General features: G+C 42.0%; 1 protein-coding gene across 2 annotated transcripts in view; it reads left to right on the forward strand.

Moving 5' to 3' along the window:
* LOC138690344 (uncharacterized) overlaps nt 1–20,436 on the forward strand; it is a 56,177-nt gene that overhangs the window by 2,300 nt on the left and 33,441 nt on the right. For both annotated transcript variants that reach the window (XR_011329191.1, XM_069809210.1), the window contains exon 3: nt 6,179–6,588. Coding sequence is in view for 1 of the 2 variants with exons in the window: in XM_069809210.1 (XP_069665311.1) it covers nt 6,373–6,588 (216 nt within the window). In the remaining variant the exon portion in view is untranslated. The remainder of the gene's footprint in view (nt 1–6,178; nt 6,589–20,436) is intronic.

Genomic DNA, 20,436 nt, shown 5'->3' on the forward strand with positions numbered 1-20,436 from the left:
CAAGACAAACGGCTCCATTGTTTCTGTGGTGTGTAAATATCGCCGGTCCTGGGAGGTCAGGATTGCACGCACTGAGTGGGTGCTTAAAGAGGTTGGATCAAATACATGTAGAAGATTTTGAAGATAAGGAGTCAGTAATGATAAGACTTGTGTACTCTCTGACCATGTTTTGGTGGTACAGTAAAAACACAAAGCACTGAGCTTGTGTAAACTTACTCACTCTGCTAGTTCAAAATATGTCGAGGAGTTGACTTTCTACCAGTAGGCTTTATGCCAGATAAGGTATCGTTTTTCCCTCCACAGCCAGCCTAAAAACCTAATGCTGCCATAAGCTTTCTATCGTTTACTTGAGCAAATTCTGCAGGAAACGCGGTTACGTACCTCTGCCTGACACGATGCACGTGTGTTGTAGGTGACCTGATGTCGCGCGGGTGTGGAAATCGCGAGCTGGGAGACTGTGAATGTCTGAGGGGTGGGACGGGGTGAAGCTGGGCTGTGAAGGCTTTCCAGGGGACTTCACAACTCTTCAGGAGTTTGGGAGAATGGGGGCCTAACGTGGGGCTGAAGGTAAGCTGTAGAGTGGCATATAGATTTTTAATTTTTAGTGCTATGAGGATGTTGATATTTATTTCCCTTTTAAAAACAGGAGTTGCCTTAGTTATAAGGGCTAATATAGTAGCCAGCAGGCTGATCAGATGTTACAGAAGAGCACAACAGCGCTGGTGAGCTCGTGAACTTTGTTTTGGCTGTCATTGGCATTGTTAATGCAGTAGGCTGTAACAGTTCTTCACGGAAGATCAGTAGTCACAGAGTTTTGGCAAAGTCCTAAATTATTCAAGTTCCTAATAAAAAAGAAAAAGAAAAATTCTTCCTGATTTATGTTATACCGCTCTGACCATGTACAGGAAATAAAAAGCCTTATGCTGTTCCTGAATTACACAGACGGCTTCCACTGTGGAGTTGTCCTTCATAATTAGCTGTCATAGAATTGGAGCAGAACCCTGCTGAAATGTTTGGTGTCTTAAGATGCCATCTAATCTCATCAGGTTTTGGAAGGACAATTCCGCCCCCTCTTAGTTTTAGGAGGAGGAACACTTTGTTGTCGTGCATCTTGTGTAGTGTGAATTCCCCCTTCAGTTGTGTCTGCTTGAAATGGCACTTTACCAATATCTGGGACCGTTATTGACTTTGATATTGCAGACAATAAAAAATCACTCACAAACAGACTTCATTGTTGTGGTGGTTGTTTGGCACCTACTTAAAATACAGTTGGATGAGTTTTAGTGACTTGTCAATGTCTGCACTTAGCGTGAGACTCTATAGACAGCAGTTGCTGCTGGAGATCGTTGTTAGAATGAGATGATCTTGAAGGCAGGACTGAGCAGGCTCATTTAATTCCAATGTAGCAAAGTGATTTAAGGGCCTGCTTCCCTCTTATTTTGAAGTTGGATTTATCTGACTCAAGGATTCCTGCATTGACTACATTCCTGCAGTACGAAGGCAGCACCAGAACTGCATGCAAAGTTAATTTTTTTGGAAATATTAATTTACCCATTTTTTTATACATCTGCTCATTTCATATTTCTTTTGCCCACCAGACAGTTAGGGCATGTTTTCATGATTTTTCTTTGCAAATGTCCATTGGAGTATGGGATTCTTTCTAAGGCATGTTTAAAACCTGGTACATACTTTTTTTTAAATGAAAGATTAAATCCTTCTCTCCCTATTATTTTATCACTCCTTTTGTTTTAATTTATAAGGTCACTGCAGCCAGATTTTTTTCTAAGGTGGGTTTTCTGGCCCTTTTTTTTAAGGGCTTGGAGGTAGGGGAAAAACAATTATGTAAGAGAATGATTTTCATTCCACTAATGTTGATTCACTTGGCTCATAAGAAGAGCTTATTGCTTTGTTTACTTGGAAAGAATGAATATCAACACATAAATAATCAGCTGAGAACTAGATTTCCAGAAGGAAGAATTTTCCTACTCACTTTTCTCTTAATTCAAAGCAGTATATTTTAAAATTGATGTAACTCACAGCCTTATGATGGTCACATTACTTTCCCTTAGGAGTAAACACAGACAAAAGTGTCTGCTTAGTTTCCAAACTAGAGAGCAGTTGTTGCCTCAGGTACTCAAGCTTCTATAGAAAAAAGCCTTCCATAGCTCTTGCAGCTGTACATACTGAATGTACCAATGTACCTGGGGACTTCCATGCCAATTTTTAAGAAGTACTAGGAACTCTTCTTCAGAAAGACACGGAAAAACAATTTACTGAACAAGCCTCCCAAAAGTGCTTTTTCAGACAGTCTTTCACCTAGCTAAACTACTCAGACCTGACATGCTATAGGTGGAAGAAACTAACCATATCATACAGTTTCTGAACTCATTTTTCCCTTCCTTTCAGTCTTGGAAAGATGTGTAACCTGACAGGACAAGAGGGTTGACCCTTTCTTCAGACCCTATTGCAGTGCAACACTCAAACCTCCTCCTGGAAAATCCTCTCGGGCTAATACACTGCAATCCCACTTTTCAGAGTTTGCAAAACCTAATGTATTTAGCCTGTTAACAGCATCCCACAGAATCGTAGGTCCCAGGGACAATTCATGTCCTTCACAGCTCATGGGATTTTGTAATACTCAACAGCAGTAAGAGATGTGTCTGAGAGGAAGGCCCGGGCCACTGGTCATATACGTCACCTACACCATTATCTGGTTCAGCAATATGGCTTGATTTTTAAAGCTTATAATGGAAAGTGTATTACTTACGTTATGCATAAGTCATCAGATGCTTTTATCAAGTCCTTCAGCTGCTCCAGATTACAAGCATGTTTGTGGGCTACATACATTTATTGGCTTATTTCTATATGATGGTTTCATAATGCTGAAAATAGATAAAGAAGCAGATTCATTTTCCTCAAACTGCTTGATGTGAGAAAATTACGCTTATAGTTCATGCTGTTATAGAAGGTTGCTGTGACCTGGAGATCTACCACTTAGCTTATCACTTTCCAAGTTTAAAAGAATTAGCTGTCAGCAACAGAAACTTTCTTTCCTGCCTGCTTTTACAGCATTTTGCAGAATGCAACGCTGATCCATGTCAACAGACACTTTTAAGTAAATACAAGCAACCAGTCATCACACTGGCTTCCACGTATTTACAGTAATAGTGCCTAAATGCCTCCTTCAGACATTGGACTTTGATACCTAAGGAGGCAGGAGGTGCCAAGAATTAAGTAACTTAAAGGATAAGAAGTTGGAGACAGAAACTGCAAGGGAGACAAGCTTTAAAAGCATACCTTGAATGCACTTAGGGTATTTGGGGGTGAGGTGGAGTTGTTGGCTGTGCAGAATACCTGAGCTGAATTGCTAGCTTTTGAGTCAGCAGAGCACTACCAACTTTACAGCCGAGGACTGCGTTTTCTACCCAGACTGAGTCAAATGCAAAACCGACTTTAGTTTTGTAATAAGAATTGCATGTGATTATTAAAAAAGAGAGATCCTCTTGAGTTGTATTTTCATAATGGGAAAATACAGGTCCTTTCTAGTGTTACTTGTTACTGGCCAGAATCTCTTGTTCAGCTGTTTTTTGGACATAGTTCAGGACAGACATCCTTGGGGATGATTGAGTTAAAGAGAATTTTTGTAGGTGGACAATTGTCTGAGTTGCCAGTAAACCGACTGTTTAATGCTAAAATGAAATCACACTGCCAGCACTGTGCTGGAACTCTCCATTTTTAGTTACTATTCAATTACAATTTAAAAACAAAAATCTGGCCTTAGACTTCAGCTTGCTCAGTGGGACAGCAGAGGCCTGAGGTATATGCAGGGACAATCAGTATGATACTTTTTTCCCCAGTGTTTTGAACTTTGTGTTCATTTGCATCTGACATTACAAAGCATGAATGTAAAATACTGCCAAGTCATGAGTGTAACAAATCTGCACCCACTTGCAAGTAAGGTGGTCAGAAATCAGGCCCGGGAATATTTACTCCCTGCAGACTGTCAGTAGTCTGGCAAAATATGAGTGCACACCCTTTTCCAGAAGAACGTTAGGGCCTCATTCATGTTTAGCTTAATCTACTTTGGAAAAGGAAATACCTTGTGACATTCTTCAGTGGCCTCTATGGACAAATAAATAAAAGATTTAATGGAGCCTTCACAGTAGGACATTGGCAACCGAGGAGGACCCTAAGGACTGGGTTGTATAAATTAGGCAGAACTTGGGATATTTTTGGAGCTCCATAAGGGATGAGGAAGAGGTCTTTCATCCACCCAAGTTCCTGGGGCTCTGAGGAAGAAAAACTGCACCATGTTTAGCACAGGGAACAACTGTTTCTCATGTGTGTTTTGAGGCTGTATGTGTGCATCATCTAATCTGGCCTCGTACCATCAAATACATTCCTCTGAATTGGACGCTAGATGGTAACGGCTTTTAGTATGTCAGCAGGTAATTAATTATGATAAACGTGCAAATTGTGTATTGTCTCAATAGGCTGTGTGGAGCCAACAGGGTGCACGTCAGTAAAAATATACTCATTAAAGGTCTGCAGTAGTAATGAGCACTGCAGCAGTATACCACACTGAGCCATTGAGGGCTGTGCTGTCAATTACCTGTGGATTAAGGACCGATGCGATTTTAACCAGATCCCTTATGACCTGAATGGAACGCCCCAAAGGGTTTTGTGGCACTGCCTCTTACAAATGCTCCATGACAGATCTGTTTTCAATTCTTATTCTTTCTCTCTTCTTTCTTTTTTCTTTTTTTTTTTTTAATTTTTAAAAGAAAATCAAACTTCAAAGTAACAGCCTAACTTATGATTAATATACTTCACAGTATATATCCTATGACTTTTTTTTCTTGTCCCGTCCATTAGCCTTCACTGTAGTTCTGCACCTGGATGCTAAAGGGAAGGAGAGTGCTGGGGGGAACAGATGATGCATGCCAAAAGAAAAAGTAATTGTGGTGATAAGGAGTTTTAGCAACTCGGAGAGAGAATCCTTTCCCTCACAACTTTCCAACCTCTTTTGGCTTTCATGTTAACCTCTCATTTGTGCGTGCATACATACGTACGTGTGTGTGTGCATATTAAGCACATTGTTATATGCAAAGAGGATGGTTCTTCATGTCAACGCATCAAGAACTCAGAACCACTTTGTCAACATACATAAGCTATTAGACTATCCACAACTGACGTCTTTGAGGTCATCTTCTGTAGCCAGAATAAATTTCTCTTTAGCAGTACAGATGGATAGTAGGAAAGCCAGCAGATGCGTTGTAGCTAATCAGAAAGAGGCTCAGCAGGGTAACTAAAATCTCTGCTAGAATTCATATCCCTTCACGGAGTTTAATTAAAGAGCTTTGTGTGCATCCTTTTGTTTTATCTGTTGCCAGTGTTTTGTCTCCTATTGTGGCAGTTCCTTCAAATAACCATCAATTTGCTGTGATAATCTAATGAGGAGAACGAGCAGCACTGTTTAATTATATAAAAATGATAATGAGCTTTGGTTGCCGAAGAGTTAAGGAGCTGCTGCTGGCCACTGGAATACAAAAGAGCTGGTGCCAAAGGGGCCCCTGGAAGTCTGTGGCACTTCAGACTTCATTGCTGAGCAGCAGTAACTGGCTTGAGCAAGCAGCAGGCCAGTGGAGCTTCCTTCGGGGAGAGATAGCTGAATTATTGAGCAGCCTCCTAACAGCAGGAAGCAGAACAGGCATGGACAGATTTCTGTTTCACACCCCAGCAAAAATACAAGGCAATCAAAAGAAAGATCTCTTGTCCTACATAAGCGCAATGCCTTTGGCACTGTACTCCATCCCTCATCCTCACGGCAGAAGTTGGGAGTTTGGGCATAACCAGGTGTCATCTGGTGCCATTTTGCTGCAGGAGGTAGCAGGAGAGCTTGGGGGAATGGGGTTCTGGCTGCTGGGGAAACATGAGCCAAGGTGCAGATAACTCAGGTATGCCTGTGCTCTATCCAGGAGTAGTGTGGATTCAGGTTTATTGAGAGATAACTCTTCTAAGAGGTAAAAACTTCATGTTTTCAGACTTTTTTTTTCCCCAGTCCTTTCTCTGTTTTCTTTTTTTAACCAAGAGGTAAGTAAAATCTTATGCAACCTCTTTATTTTGCATCCAAACTATTTAGTCATTGAAGTTGTTTTCCCTTTTCTGTTTTCTCTAGCTGGGATCATGCTGAAGTAAGCATGGGGCGGGGAGCTTTGGAAAACAGGAACAGCAGAAGAGCAGAAATTGCTGGAAGCCCTTTTTCTTAAAGCAGAGAACCAACTCTCTGGAATTCAGCTTAATATTGAAGTGACTGACTACCATGTGCATAGCATCCTGATTAATCACAGCACGGATGAACCCCCAAGGTACATGGTGCCCACAGGGACCTACAAGCCAGGTCTCCAGGCACAGGGGCGCTCAGCTGGAACATGGACAGTGGAGCTGGTGATAACGCATCCAGAACCAAGGATGCCTGTGAAGGGAACGAGACGTGGCAGGGTCTGCGTTTCCCCTCTCAGTGCACAGCCTGGCCACACCGCTGTGGGACAGGAGGTGTGGGGAGGCAAGGGCATGAGCGCAACTGAGGTAAGCCGAGGCAAAACCTGTGACGGAGCGATGTTGTTAGAAGTCTGACGTGACCAGGGCCGTGACGGTACCGCTTCTGACTGACACTGCTGTGCCACTAATACCCAGAACGTGGAAAAAACTTTGAGGAGCGCTCTGGTTTTACCAGGTTGTGCGTTGGTTGTATGTAAGGAAGACTGGCATGGGAAGGGGCAGTACTGAGTTGATAAGAGATACAGCTTTGCCTTTGTTGCAGCGTTCATCCCACAGTACACTGTGCTGTGTATTGGTATTTCTGTATCAGGAAAGGTGTGCTGGGATAGATACAGCCTTAAACAGAGAGGTTAAGGTAAGCTTATATTAGGATCACTTTACAGGTGTAGGACTACAATCGCATTATACAGACAAAGCATTTTTATTGCTACTGGCAGTCTTTTAGACACTGGCCCCTTTGACCAGGTCCTCTGCATGTGATTCTGCAAATTTCTCATAAGGGCAAGTGAGCAGATGTGCCGTCGTCCTCCCTTCCTTTACTTACCCTGCGCACCTCTCCTCTACAGCTCTGTCCTCATACTGTCCATAACAGGGTTATTGACCTGCTTTCCCTCATGGCCTCTCCATGTGCCACTGTCTCTACTCATGTATTTCATGATATTCCCTGCCCTTATCCTTCTTCCATCCCTGCGGGCACTGACAATGCTGTTCAGCCCAAGAGCCACCGAACTCCTTTGGCACTGGCTCTTTAGTGTTCCAGTGGCCAGCCACGGCAACTCCTGCACAACCAAGGCACGTTGTCATTTTTACATGAAGAGTACCATGCACCTTCCTTATTAGGAAAGGTGTGAATCTGAATTGCCTCCCCCTCTTTTAGCCTCACTCTTTTTGACATCCCCTCCCATTTATAACCCAGTCTCATTAGTTCATTCTGCGTGCCATCTATGTAATACATCCTTTTCACTCTACCCAGACAACTACAACTTTGCTGTTACAACTTCAGCTCTTGTTATCTTATGGATCAATCACTGTATTCATCCTGTCGTAAATCTGACAGATGTACCCTACCCAACCCCAGTGCTCCTGCAAAGATAACTTTCCCAACGCTTCAGTTTAACCATGTTGTCTGTTCTCTGTGCTTTCCCATTGCCTTGCTCTAGAAACTTAAGCTACTTGTTTTTACTTCAAGGCTTATCATGGCCTGTCTTCTCCCTACCTATCATCACCTCCTCAGTATTGAAGAGTTAGCTTCCACCTCTAATAACACACAGTCCTGGCCTCCTCTGAGCACGCATTCCATTTTTAAACAGTTGGAAGAGCATCCTGTGAAGCTCTGCAAAGCAGCTTCTTTTGGCTCTTGGCATCCATTCCTAAGACTCTTCCTTTCCACATTGCCTCTTAAAAGACTTTGTGTACGGCTAATGTGCTGGCTGACATTGTCCTGTTTTACTGCCTTCCCTGGCCATACTGCCCCAACATTTTACATTCAGGTCATGAATGCTTTGGGATTGGGACTGTCACTCTGTTCTGCCCAGGTACAGCACATAGCACAAGGGGAACGTGGTCTGTGAAAGGGCTCCTACACATCTCAGTAATAAATACTTATGCAGCAGGAGCGCACCTGTAAAAGCAAAGTTACATGGTAATAACACAGTAAAATTGTCACCCTCCCCCTGGTGAAATAAGCAGTCCAGAAGAAAAGCGGAGTGGCTGGTATCTTTACACCCACGCTCAGCTCATACGCACCCAGAAGAGATCATATCTCTTTCTGCTCCTACCTGACATAGCTTGTGCTGAAACCTCAGGATGCGAGTTTTAGTATCACCCGAAGGACACCTCTAGCTAGACTGTGTATTGGGAGAGATACCTGTGAGTACACAGCACTCCCAAATATAACTGGTGCAGTTAAGGACTCGGCAGCTGGCCCCACCGCTGTGCTGATGGGAAGGGTGGTGTGAGCGCTCCTTCATCTGTTACAGCACAGATTCATCAGATTATCTCCAGCTACTTCACCGGTGGCTTAACTGGCTGGGCTGGGTGCGCAGTGTTGCAGACTGGGGGGCACGCGCGGTGCCTTGGGGGCAGAAAATCCTGGCACCGGGGTGGTGGCAAACAGCCCTGGGGTGGGAGAGGAGGAGCGGCTGTAATGTCTCCAGCCCGCGCAGCTGCGTGCGGCGTAAGCCTGTATCTACGGCACCACTGCGCTCGCCAGCGCTTCAGAAAAAGTCGTCCTTGCCATTTGCAGAGGCTCAGGAAAATATCGCCGTCTTTCTGTAGGAACTAAAAGCCTTCGTTATCCATGGAGCTTGACTAGTGTCGCATTGAAATGAACTTCAAAGCGAATTCACATCGAAACTGCTAGAGACTTAATTTCTGCTTGGTTTTGATACAAAACATGAAAATCACCTCAGGCTAGCTGGCAATGCTTGTGACGAGCAAATCTTTTGGTGAAACAAGAGAGGGCTCCCAGTTTCTAATGAAATCCACCCCCCCCCCCCCCAAATCCAGTGGGCATTTACATGGTTTTCTTGTGAACATTTCACGCAACTTTGAAAATCAAATGCTTCCTTACAGGAAATGTTTTTTCTCTGTTGTGCATCTTTTGTGGCTGGCTGCCAAGAGATCCTGATCCGACACCCAGCTGTGCTTCTAAGACCAGCTTTTGTGACCGTGGAAAATCATTTTTTTACTTCTGCCTCCTCCGTTTTCTTCTCTGTTAAATATGTATAAACAAGTTAGAAATCAGAGCCTGTATGTTCTTTGCAGCCATACTGGGCAGAAATGTGATAGCAAAAGGCCAGGCTTCTCAGTATCTTAAAAAGCACTGAGAAATAAAACAGATAAACTTTTTTTTTTATCTGACAAATATTTTTTTTTTTTATTCTCAAGGTGAGAGCCATGCAATATTTCAATGTAAGTTAAAACAGTAAGTGACAAAATGCTTACCCTATGTTAAGTTTTGCTAAATGGGGGAGGAGATAAAGCTCATGCAAGGAATAGGCAAGGAAAACAGTTTCCTTTTCTGGAAAACACGTTTTACTGGTATACATCCTTTTATACTGTCTTAAGGCATTCTGAAGTAACAAGGTTGCAAAAGCAATCTTTGTTTGCTGCATTTTGTCTTAAGCAATGAGGTAATTACTAATGTGGTAATTTCACGTGGGCAGATCGTGAAAGCCCAGAAAGACACCCTGCTTTACACTTATGCAACTGTAAATGAGTGTTGCAGTTATAAATATCAAAAAATAGGGAGGAAGGGGGCGTGGGGAACAGGAGCGGGCCCGGAAAAAAAGGTGGCCTTTATACAGCCATACATACTGAGTACAATACATAATGAGTCATTAAGTAATAATGTCTAACAGGAACACTTTACGGACTGCCGCGTTAAAGTGACTGTAGAGCCTGCCCCTGGCAAGTTACGTGGACACGTGATGCTCGTGCGTGGGGCATCACTGTGCTCGAGGACACGAGGATTCAGCAGGGGAGGCTTTTGGGCGGTATTCAGGTAGATGCCAGCAGGAATCCATTTGGCCCTCAGCGAGGCTTCTTTCGCACTCTACAGATCAGGGATTCAGCTAGTGTGGAGACCAAATGCCCATTTTGATCTGGGAAACAGATGCAGTCTTGAATATATGAGAAACGCAACACATCACCTTATGAAAAATTTACCTTTGTTCCTTTCTCTTTATTTTTTAAATCAACATGTTGGCCACTACTCTGTGTTCAAAAATAACTTGCTTGGATATGATAGTATCTTCCTTAAGCTAATCACAAGAAAACAGCATTTTTAAAAGGTATTTTTCCTTTTGATTTGTCATTATTTGGGTTTGGAGTATTTAAGATTTGTGCTTCCAATTTCTTCCTCCTCATCTCTGGTGCTAGATTTGATGTATGTTTCTTTTCTTGTTAGTGAAAGCTGAGGCTTTCTCTGACTGTGAAACTGGGTTAAGCATTTCCTGCTTTCCCAATCTATCCCGCCAGTCTGTTAGCTGGCCTGAAACAGTGGTTTGTGGTTCAATTTCAGATTTCTGAAAATAATGGTTAAAAAAAGCTGACTTCCTTTTTTTCCGTAAGATTTACTTTCATATTTTTTTCATACTCATTCTTAGACTGTAGTCAGTAAAACTTAACAAATGTCATTGTGAAGATGACTTCCCCATGCTATAAGGGCCTTCCTGATCACCACCCCTGCATTTCATTCCGCTCCCTCGTGAAATGGAAGTCTCACAGTGGTAATGCCGAGGTTTCCTACAGAACGCTTTTTTTCACCTCTTTACTTCAGTGGTATGGCACTGAGGAAGTGCTTGTGGCCGTACTCCTGGTCATATGTTTCCCCAGGAGAAGCCCACCTGCAGTAGGCTTAGTTAAGGCATATTTGATCCTCCAGAGATTCCCTGTTCTTCTGACATCCAAAAGATATGACTTCATGTTGTGAGAAAGGTGACTCAATGTTGTAGTCATCTTCTCAGGAGAGCAGAGTAGACCATGATTTGTTCCTCTAAGTCTTAGCGTGGTGTTACCCAGATCCTTCCATTACCTGAGGAAGAAAGGGTAGCCTTAGTTCCTCCCCTATTTCCTTAGCTAATAATTCAGAAAGAAATAAAAAATTATTCTTAACAGGCTGATGATATTAGAGTCTTCAAAATGAATTTGCACACCCTGCCTCCTCGTGCCCGGGAGGATTAGCGAGTAAGTCCTGCTTGCAGGCACAGTGTCTGCCAGAGATGTTGAAAAATTCTGCACCAACAACCAGTTACTGTTGGTGGACTGTGGAACAAATCTGTGAGGGGAGCAAGTCCCACCTGCACTGTGCGTTTTTTAAAAAGAAAAAAAAAAAAAGCAGTATCAGCCTGAGAACAACCTGTTCACTAACCTCTAAGTCAATCAGTCTCACAGTTAAAGTAACCTACCAACCAACCCACCACAATAAAAAAATCCCCAAACTGTAGTCTATGATTGCTCCTATCTGTTAGGAGTTAATTTTTCTTTTTATCCTGTCTTTTTGACTACTGAAACTTGGTTAAAGTAAGTAGAAGTAGAAAAAAATGAGTATTTCAACAAGGGCTCTTTAGAAAATTCAGTAAGTCTTTTTTCAAAAATTAAAATAAATAATAAAAAGGAGATGCTCTCTGTGCACTGATGTGCTGCACTTTCCCTTTGGGAAGGCTGCTATGGCATCCTCAATAAGCAGTTTAGAGGTGTCACTGATTAGCCTGGTGCTGAGTGGTCATTTTTAATGTACTGTATTGTCCTCAACTTTGGCCATTGGGGCCCATGGGCTGCAAGACTGACAGTCTCTTTACTTGCTCTGTTCAGTCTAAGTGGCTGGTTTAGCATACCTGTGTTTGCAACTGATCATTTTGCTCAATAAAAAGGTTGTAGTACTTCATGGTGGTCAGGGAAGCTTGGGCTGGCATTGCCAGTGCACTTCTCTTGGGTTTAGCGTTTGGGCACTTGTGGTTTTATCCCTAATTCCCAGAAGTTTTTACAAAATATTTTTTAATAAGGTGAGTGAGCTTTCTGTACAGCAAATCAGGGACATCTCTGTTTACTCGAATCTCAGCACTGTTGGTGTTTGTATGGGGACAGAAGTGCCATAACCTGTGGGATGACCTTGGCAGTTTGCTTAGCTGGGATAAGAGAGGAAGAAATTGAATTCTTTGCTAGATGAGGGGTGTTAGAGGAGCTGAATTCTGTAGTTATGTCCTTCCATAACTGCATCGTATTTCCTTGTAAGCTTGGATGACTTCAGAATCTTTTTCACCAAGTCCCAGTACCTATCACCTAAATGTATGAGGATCTTAGCTTGCATTTTCTTGAAGCACATTTCTTGGCCTTGTGGTTGCCAAGAAATACTTGGAAACACTGCCGAAGTGTCTACATAAGAGTTCCTTCCTTTCTTTTAAAGTGAATTAACAAAAAAAAAAAAAAAAAAAAACACAAAACCACAACGTAATTACCTTTTTCATTTAATAAAATCTTATAATTTTTAGAGAGACTGACTCATGATATTTGAATGCCAGAAGTTGGCAATACTGCTAGATGAAGTGTTAAATCACTTCAAGATCTGCCCTGATCATCAGCTTTATTTCACAAAGAACAGTGAGGAGACAATATACATATAACCAAAAAGTAAAGCTTATGCAAGAGTGTCATTATTAGATACTCAAAGCGGTGTATCCTTTCCCTGAAAGAATTTTGACCTGAGAATGAATATATTAATAGCCACTCATATGTTACCTTCCAAGATCCAGGCAAAAAATATGTTTGAACATCAATTTCAAGATGATACTATACTACTGGAATGTCTTCCATTACCTTGTGCTACAACATATTACTTGGAAGAGTGATAGCATTTAAATAGTGTTGCCCAAATAACACAGCCCATGCCCACCTGCTTTGGATATTGTTTCCCACTTCTAAAAATCCAAAGGAAAGGCAGAAATGTTTTAAACTAAATTTTGGCCCTGTGCAGGTCTTATCACTTCCACTTCTCCCCCCTTTCCCCCGAGCACAGAAATCTTCTATATTTGTTGTTTATGTATGGTCTTGTGGTATTTTCTCTTGCTATTTGACTAGTTCTGCCTTTATGTGGTATGCTCATGCCTCTGGGCAGAACGCAGTGGAGGAGGATGTTTAAAATTAGGTGCAAAATTATAAATCTTTGATAAAATGCTGATAAATCTTTATGTGATGTGTATTTAAAATCACTCAAAATCAAGAAATCATGTTGCCAAATGACAAGGCAGCAGTGCTGTTTCACGCCACCAGAGCCCTGTTGGAAGAAAATACTCTAGATTTGGATTTTCTATCAAAACCTTCCTTGTTTCTCAATGCCACAGCCCTGGGAACAGAACATAAAATAACCATTTTAATTATAAGGTAAAATAAATGTCATTAGATGCTCTTGGGACATTTTCAGCTAAGCCTGTTTTGCCGACATGAGACACATATCACGAGACACAGAGAAGTTGGGATGTGTAGGACATTACCTGTGTTGTACGAAGAACAGGCTTCCTGCTGTGGAAGCTGTATTGTGCCTTAGAGGCATGTACAGTGCCCTCAGCTAATTAACCGAAGGATACTTCTTCTAAACAAGCTCTAGTTAGCATAAATGGGTGAAAAGGGTGTAAATCACAAATATATTTCTATTTATATTAATAGAAAATAAATGGTTTAGAAGCTGGATGACTGGTTAATCAGAAATGCCATGGAAACAGCATCAGCTTTAGTAGCAACGATGAGATCATAGACAAGGGCTTTAAAAACAACATGGGATGACTCTATGAATTTCTTGCCTGCTGTGCTTAATATTTTTAATCTGAAATTATCATAAAAATATCTGTTGCTCTGGCAGATTTCAGGCACAGGTTCCCAACATGAGGGGTAAAGCAAATGTCCTACTATCAGCTGCAAAGGCAAAGCTGTGCCATATTTTTTCACAGGTATTTAAGGCCAAGAGGGACCATTACAGCCATGTAGTTTGACCTTCTACATAACCCAGACCAGAGAATTTAACTCGGTGATTGCTGCCCTTGGGCTAGATTTCAAAAGTGGAAAGAGATTTTTTCCTTTCTTTTATTCTTTTGATCCCTCAGTGTATTCAGCTGCCTGAATCTGGCTCTTTGTTAAAATGAAGAGACTGTAATTTTAATATATGTTTTGTTTTCAGAATATGCATATATATAAAAAAATACATAGGTGTGTGTGCAGACACACATCTTAAAATGGTTTGCATTTGTAATAGTAGTTGGCACCACCATAGAGATTACCTCAGATTTAAAAGGATACATAGACTCATAGGAAAATTGGGAGAAGGAAAGGATGGCAGAAGGTAGCATGACCTTCACATGCAACTCATCATGGGCCTCTCTGTTGAAGTGTTTATACTTGGTATTAAGTCAGCACAGGGAGGGATTAGAGGCCTGCAGAGAGAAACAACTTGCCTCACCCTGCAGAAATTGCCAAAAATGTAATGTAGGACAGAGACTTCTCAGTTGGGGCTCATTTTGAAACGGCAGAAACAGGCCAGGCGCTCAGCCCTTTGCAGGGGAGTTGAAAACTCCTTGCCGGTGCCTACTGTGGGAATAGGCAGGGTAGAAACATGCATGCTGAGGAGCAAGTGTGGAGCTGCCTGCTTTGCTACCCATTGCATCCCTGCTGGCTTGAAGCTGCAAGGTGCTTCTCTTTTGCTTCAAAAAGTTTTTAGTGAAAGCTCCATTGAGATTATTTTACTTTACCTTACGTGGGCTAAAAATAATTTTTAAAAAAAGCCTGTAATCACTTTACTTACTCTAAGGATACTGGGCAGATCTTCAACCGCTTTGTGTTTACTGCCAGTGAAGACCCTTGGCCACCCTCAGAGAAACAATTTCTGTTAAGTTGTCCATTAAGTGCTCTAGTCCGATTAATGAAGCAGACTTATTTATTGTCACTGGAAGTTGACCTGGAAGCTTATTTTAAAGGAAAACTGCAATGAGAAGTTATCACACTTTGAATAGGTAAATACTTAAGAAGTAAGACTATATAAAAATGAATTTTTGTCAGGATAGCTACCCTCTCTTTCACAATTCCCATAATAACCATGACCAGTCTGAATGACCTCCCAGTGGGCCTTTTTATTGATAGTTCCCAGCAGGAGTTTCAGTCTGATAAGTAGGTCAGGATTCAGTTGGTCTGATTCCCATTTGAATGCATGACAAAACAGGAGGATTTCGGCTTTACTGTCAAAAAGGTTCTTCTCTTTCATGTTCAGGTTATCTAATATCTAGAGGGCAGGTGCAGGGGCAAAAAAAAAAAATCACAGTGGGGAGAAGGATAGTAAGGAAAAGAAAGTATTAAAATTTAATCCTCTGAGCGATAGCATGACTAATGACTCCATAATCTCTACTCTGCCACTTCCCATGTACAACAGAGTTGTCCTGCTGCAGATAGTACTGAATGTCCCAAAATGTTTTGTAGCGACCTGTAATTTATGAAGTGATCTCCCGCTTATCATCATAGCGCTATCTTTTTGGAGTGGAAGAGAGGGTGTGTTGATACATTCTGCCCTCCTCCACAAAAATGCAGAAGGTCCAGGGGGCAAAACTGAACTTGCTCTGACAATTCCTGCTTCTCCCTTTTCTCCACGTGCCATGTCCTGGGAAGGGAGTTCATGCAAATTTCCCAGTGCCCCTCTGGCACTGGGAAAGGAAATTTAATCTAATTTACTAATTCACCCATAGGCTTATGATGAATAGAAAATGAAGAGGTGTGTCATCTTGTCCGGTGAAGTTGGGGGTGATGAGCTGAAACCAACAAATATATTACAAAAAAGATAGCAAGTTGGACTAAAACCAAGTTCTCATTGGTGAATTATTAGTCCACTGTTCATTATGATGTCTAGTTTCAATCCTAATGAGGTGGAACTTGATGAGATAATTACTTTGAACTATAGGATTCTGTTTGCCCACAACAAAAGCTTATAGTATGGTATCATCTCATCAAGCCCTTCCCTTTTTCTCAAAAGTTATTAGTTTTCTTTTAAATAGGAGGTTTGTCTTTCGTCATTTAATGAAAATGGTACAGTGACTGGAGATATCTGGTACCTATCAGGATTTATCTAAAGGTAACCACCATCTGCAGATAATTCCTACTCAGTCTGGTAGAGAAAAATCTCAAAAAAGGAATGTCAAGGGGATATTTACTGGCAAATCTGGTACAAAGTTGGCGCCATGTGTACTGTCTGGTACCAAAAAGATGACGTGAACTAATATTATTGGAACGTTTTTTGAGTCACAAGTTTCACAGAGCATGGACCTATATTGTATAATTTCTACAGGGTGGCTTGCAGTGTATGGAGGCTGCAGGTTCAGCTAACTGTGGCTCACAGCATCGTTGGTGTGTAGTAAAGACACCTCAGGTCTCTGCTGCATCCCACCTTTGCTGGCCATTTGTTTCAGCCTAGAATATAGGAGCATTTGTGAGTACCTGAATGAAAGACTTCCTGCGTTTTATTGCTTTGACCCATGGTGTTAGGATATGTGTATATTTCACCGAGCAGTTACTCAAACTTATAGGGGTTTTTAAATCCTTTTTCCAAAAAGGATGTGCTGGTTGAGCCTCTTCACTTTGTTCAGGAACCTAGAATTGCTGGATTTACCATCATTCCATAAGGAAAGGAAATGAAGGAAAACTGCCTTCAGACTAAAAAGAACAGAAGGATTTTTCTGTGGGTTCCAGTCTGAAGGATGCAGCAGTATGTTATGGATAGAGCACAGGACAAGCAGTTTGGCACCTGCTTATCTTTTTCTCCACAAATATCACAGACTATGGGTGAGGCACTAATTTTTTTCTCTGGTGAAAGCTTCTTAGTTATAAAATCAGATTGATACAATTCAAATCTCATGGGGATGTCAAAAGGCCAAATACATTCATATTTTCACCTGAGGAGAGTCTTAAGATTGAAGGAGCTCTAGAAGAGCTGTGTTTATAACAATCAAGAGAGCTTCATTGAGGGAATGGGAGGTGTATTGCGATGTTGTAGAGCTAAGGAAAAGAAGCAAAATGGATGAGTAGTTAGGATGGAAACAAAATTTAGCAAGTTAAGAAAGGAATTATCAAAAAATAAAATACAATCTTATACACTTCAAAATTTGGGGAAAAAAATGAAGGGACATATTTCTTCCACTCATTCATATCTCACACCGGTAATGGTGTTAGTATAGAACAGTGGCTTCTTTGTATTTTGAAGTCCTTGCTTTTCTCCACAGAAACACGGACAAGGCATGGACTAGCTCCATAATGAGACCGTAGGAACTGCCATGCTAGGTGAGGCTAACTTGCTGTCTTGTCTCCACGTCCCTTCTTGGCCTTTTAGCCAAAATGAAGCCAAAATCCATTCTTGTCAATTTTATGCCAGACATATCTTCAGTTTGAGGACTTGCTGTTAAATGGGTGTGGGAGTGGGAGGTCGACTTGGAGCTTGCTCCATGCCTTCACCAACAGTGCAGTGCCCCGGGGACAGGACTGGGTGATGGCAGGGGTGAGCACTAGCGAATGCAGAGACCAAAGTGTATAAGCAAGGCAAGTATGCAGCAGTATTTCACAACAATATTTTCCCAGGCCCCTGTGACTCATGGTTCAAGGACTTTCTGAGCTAAAGTGAGTCTTTGTGTAAACTCCTTTCCATGAATTTTCCAGATTTTTGTGAGCCAGGTAACTTTTAATGTTCTGCGGCAAGGAGGGTGCAGCAACCCTCTCCGACACACTGTGTGAAGAAGCATCCCTTTCTCTTGGCTGTGAATCGCTTCTCTATTGATGCTTCCTAGTTGTTTTTTTGAAAGACATAGAATAACCCTTCTTTCAGTCACCTTCTTTGTGGGCCACTTATGATTTTAAAGATCTGTGTCATGTCTCTTTAAAAAGTTGTAAATTATGGTTACAATATGAATACAGTTAATTTAGTTTAATGGCAGGCTGTGTAAGAAAAAAGCTAGCAGGAAGTTAAAACAATGATACATCCTTCAACAGACATTTCAGTGTGATTAAGAGACAATACAGGAGCTATTAACTGTCAGGCTGCAATGAAGTTAAACGGCTTGTTTTGTTTTTACTGGAAAGCAGAAGGACTATAAAGAATTTAAAATGTCTTTCAGATCAGGGCAAAGGAGTTCCTAAGAAGCTATTTCCTCATGTAAAAACCTTACTGAAAGGTCTGAGGAGCTTGAACCTCCTAAACTCTTTTCATAGGGAATAGGTAGGAGAGTTGTGTAGAGAGACGATTTATAGCTCTGAAACTCTTTTTCTTTGAAGTTTTGTCCTGTTCTTACAATTCAGACAGACAATACTGTCGTACTTGTTTGAAGAACAGAGGAAAGAAACAGAAGTACTGAACCCTGTCAGACCCACATGGGTAAGCCCTGTTGACATCTAGGGCACTGTAACCCATGCCAAAGCCTAAGCGGAGAAGAGCTTGGAGGTTCCCAGGAGAACTGGTTGAAGATTCAGGTTTTGTCAGTTGAGGAGATGCAATGAGGACACTATGGAGGGCATAGGTGTTTGGGAAGCCCTCCAGGCATTGTTTTCGTTTTCATATATTTTTAATGGTTTCAGGTTTTTGCCTCCAGGATAGATATGGTTGAGGGAACTCGTAGAAGCATGCAACACCTTTCAGAAACCCCAGCCTACGTTTCTTTAGAGTTTAATACCTTTGTTGGCATTGATTTCTTTTTATTAAATGATATTTTGGGGTTTTCTACTTGTCTGCATGCTCTGGCACTGGTTGCACTGAAGAAACTTCTGTTTCTGTAATCCTCACTTTTTGTGTATAAATGCTGTTTTCTGTTTTAGCAAGAGTGTTTAAGCAAGATGTGGCTAACCAGCTGCAGGTACTTTTCAACACTAGTGTCTCCTAACTAATCTTCAGACTGGTGTCAGTATCGAATTTGCAGATGTTTAACCATGCATCCCAAAGGTTGTGTTCCTGGCTGTAGAAGTGTCCTGTATCTATTAGAGCACAGAACTGTGAGCAGAAAATTCAAGCTCCACTTCCAGGGTTTCTCACTGGCTTGCTTAGTGTTCTTTTGCTGAGGATATGAGGTGTTTTTAGCCTCCATGAAAGAAGTACATTAGTTTCTTACAACAGTGTGCTATTTGGAAACTCAGTAAGATTCATCAATGAAAGAAATTTCTGAATGACGCCTTCAGTAGTAAAGTTGGTGCTTAAAAATTTCTCAATAGAATGACTATAACAAATGTTGTAGTTCTCATTTTATCTAGATTGTCCCCTAACCAAAGGAACTCAACTAAATCCATGAACTATTTCTTCACATGCAGCAAAATATTACTGCTGTGGAGAAGTCATCATCATCTGTGGAGGTGATGACCAGCTTTTGCTGTGCTCTGAAGTGCTGTACCAATGCTTTTTGTTCCCCCTGCCCCTGCTTTGAGCCCTGTGAAGCAATTACTTAGGGAGCTGTTGAAACATCTACCTTGGGAAATTCAAGCCTGGAGTCCTCAATCTTAATTTCTTCAATGACTGCAGCCAGCAGTGGCCAGAGGTACCCATAGCATCCACAGGTGGCAGCGGCCATGGATACCACGTGGGATGACTGGCCCAGGGACTCCTTCCTTAATTGCATGTTCATGAAGAGGTGTCCCTCACCCTCCTTGTTACAGAACCTCACCTCCCCAAAACTGGGTCCCAGCCGATGTATTTGCCCCACACGAATAAGGGGACCTTAACCTCGTACTCCCATCTACCTCTCCCATCCTTGCAAACTGCCACAGTCACATCCCTTCGCTAACATTTTTTTGTACAGAAACACTGATTGAGCCCACGTTCGGTTTGTGTCAAAATATACTTACAGATGCTTTACGGAAGTCTGTAGGCGCGATACGGTTCTCTCTGTATTGCAGCTATTTCCCTGTAAGATGCCTGTGCACGAGCATTGCAAAACATTTGAATTAGAGGTTACGGGGATTGTCAGCCACTGCTTCTGGCAGTAATTGAGGAAGGCTGGCTCGGGAGCCTTGGCCGAGCACTTGTCACTCAACCTGCACCTCCTTCCTCACCCGGCTTCCCGCTCCGCTCCCGAGAGCGTTTCCGATCTGGGCGACTGGTTCTTGACTCACATGTCTGCCTTTTACTCTTGGTTGAATCTCCAAGTGTTTCCAAGCTGTGCTATGCTGGCTGCTCGTGGCACCCCAGTGTGTTCCGAATGCGACCTGGCTGGAGAAGGGATGGGTGCTCCCTTCCCAGCGGTGGTCCCTGCTGCTGCAGGAACTGTCACAGGGGAAAAAAAATGCGTGTGCCTGTGGTATTTAGTCTCTTATGGGCAGAGCCATCTCTTGTAAAGCCTCGCTTTGGCCATTTTCCAACTGGGAGAGGTTAGA

Source organism: Haliaeetus albicilla, chromosome 21 (genome assembly GCF_947461875.1).
Source record: "Haliaeetus albicilla chromosome 21, bHalAlb1.1, whole genome shotgun sequence".
NCBI classification, from domain to species: Eukaryota; Metazoa; Chordata; class Aves; order Accipitriformes; family Accipitridae; genus Haliaeetus; species Haliaeetus albicilla.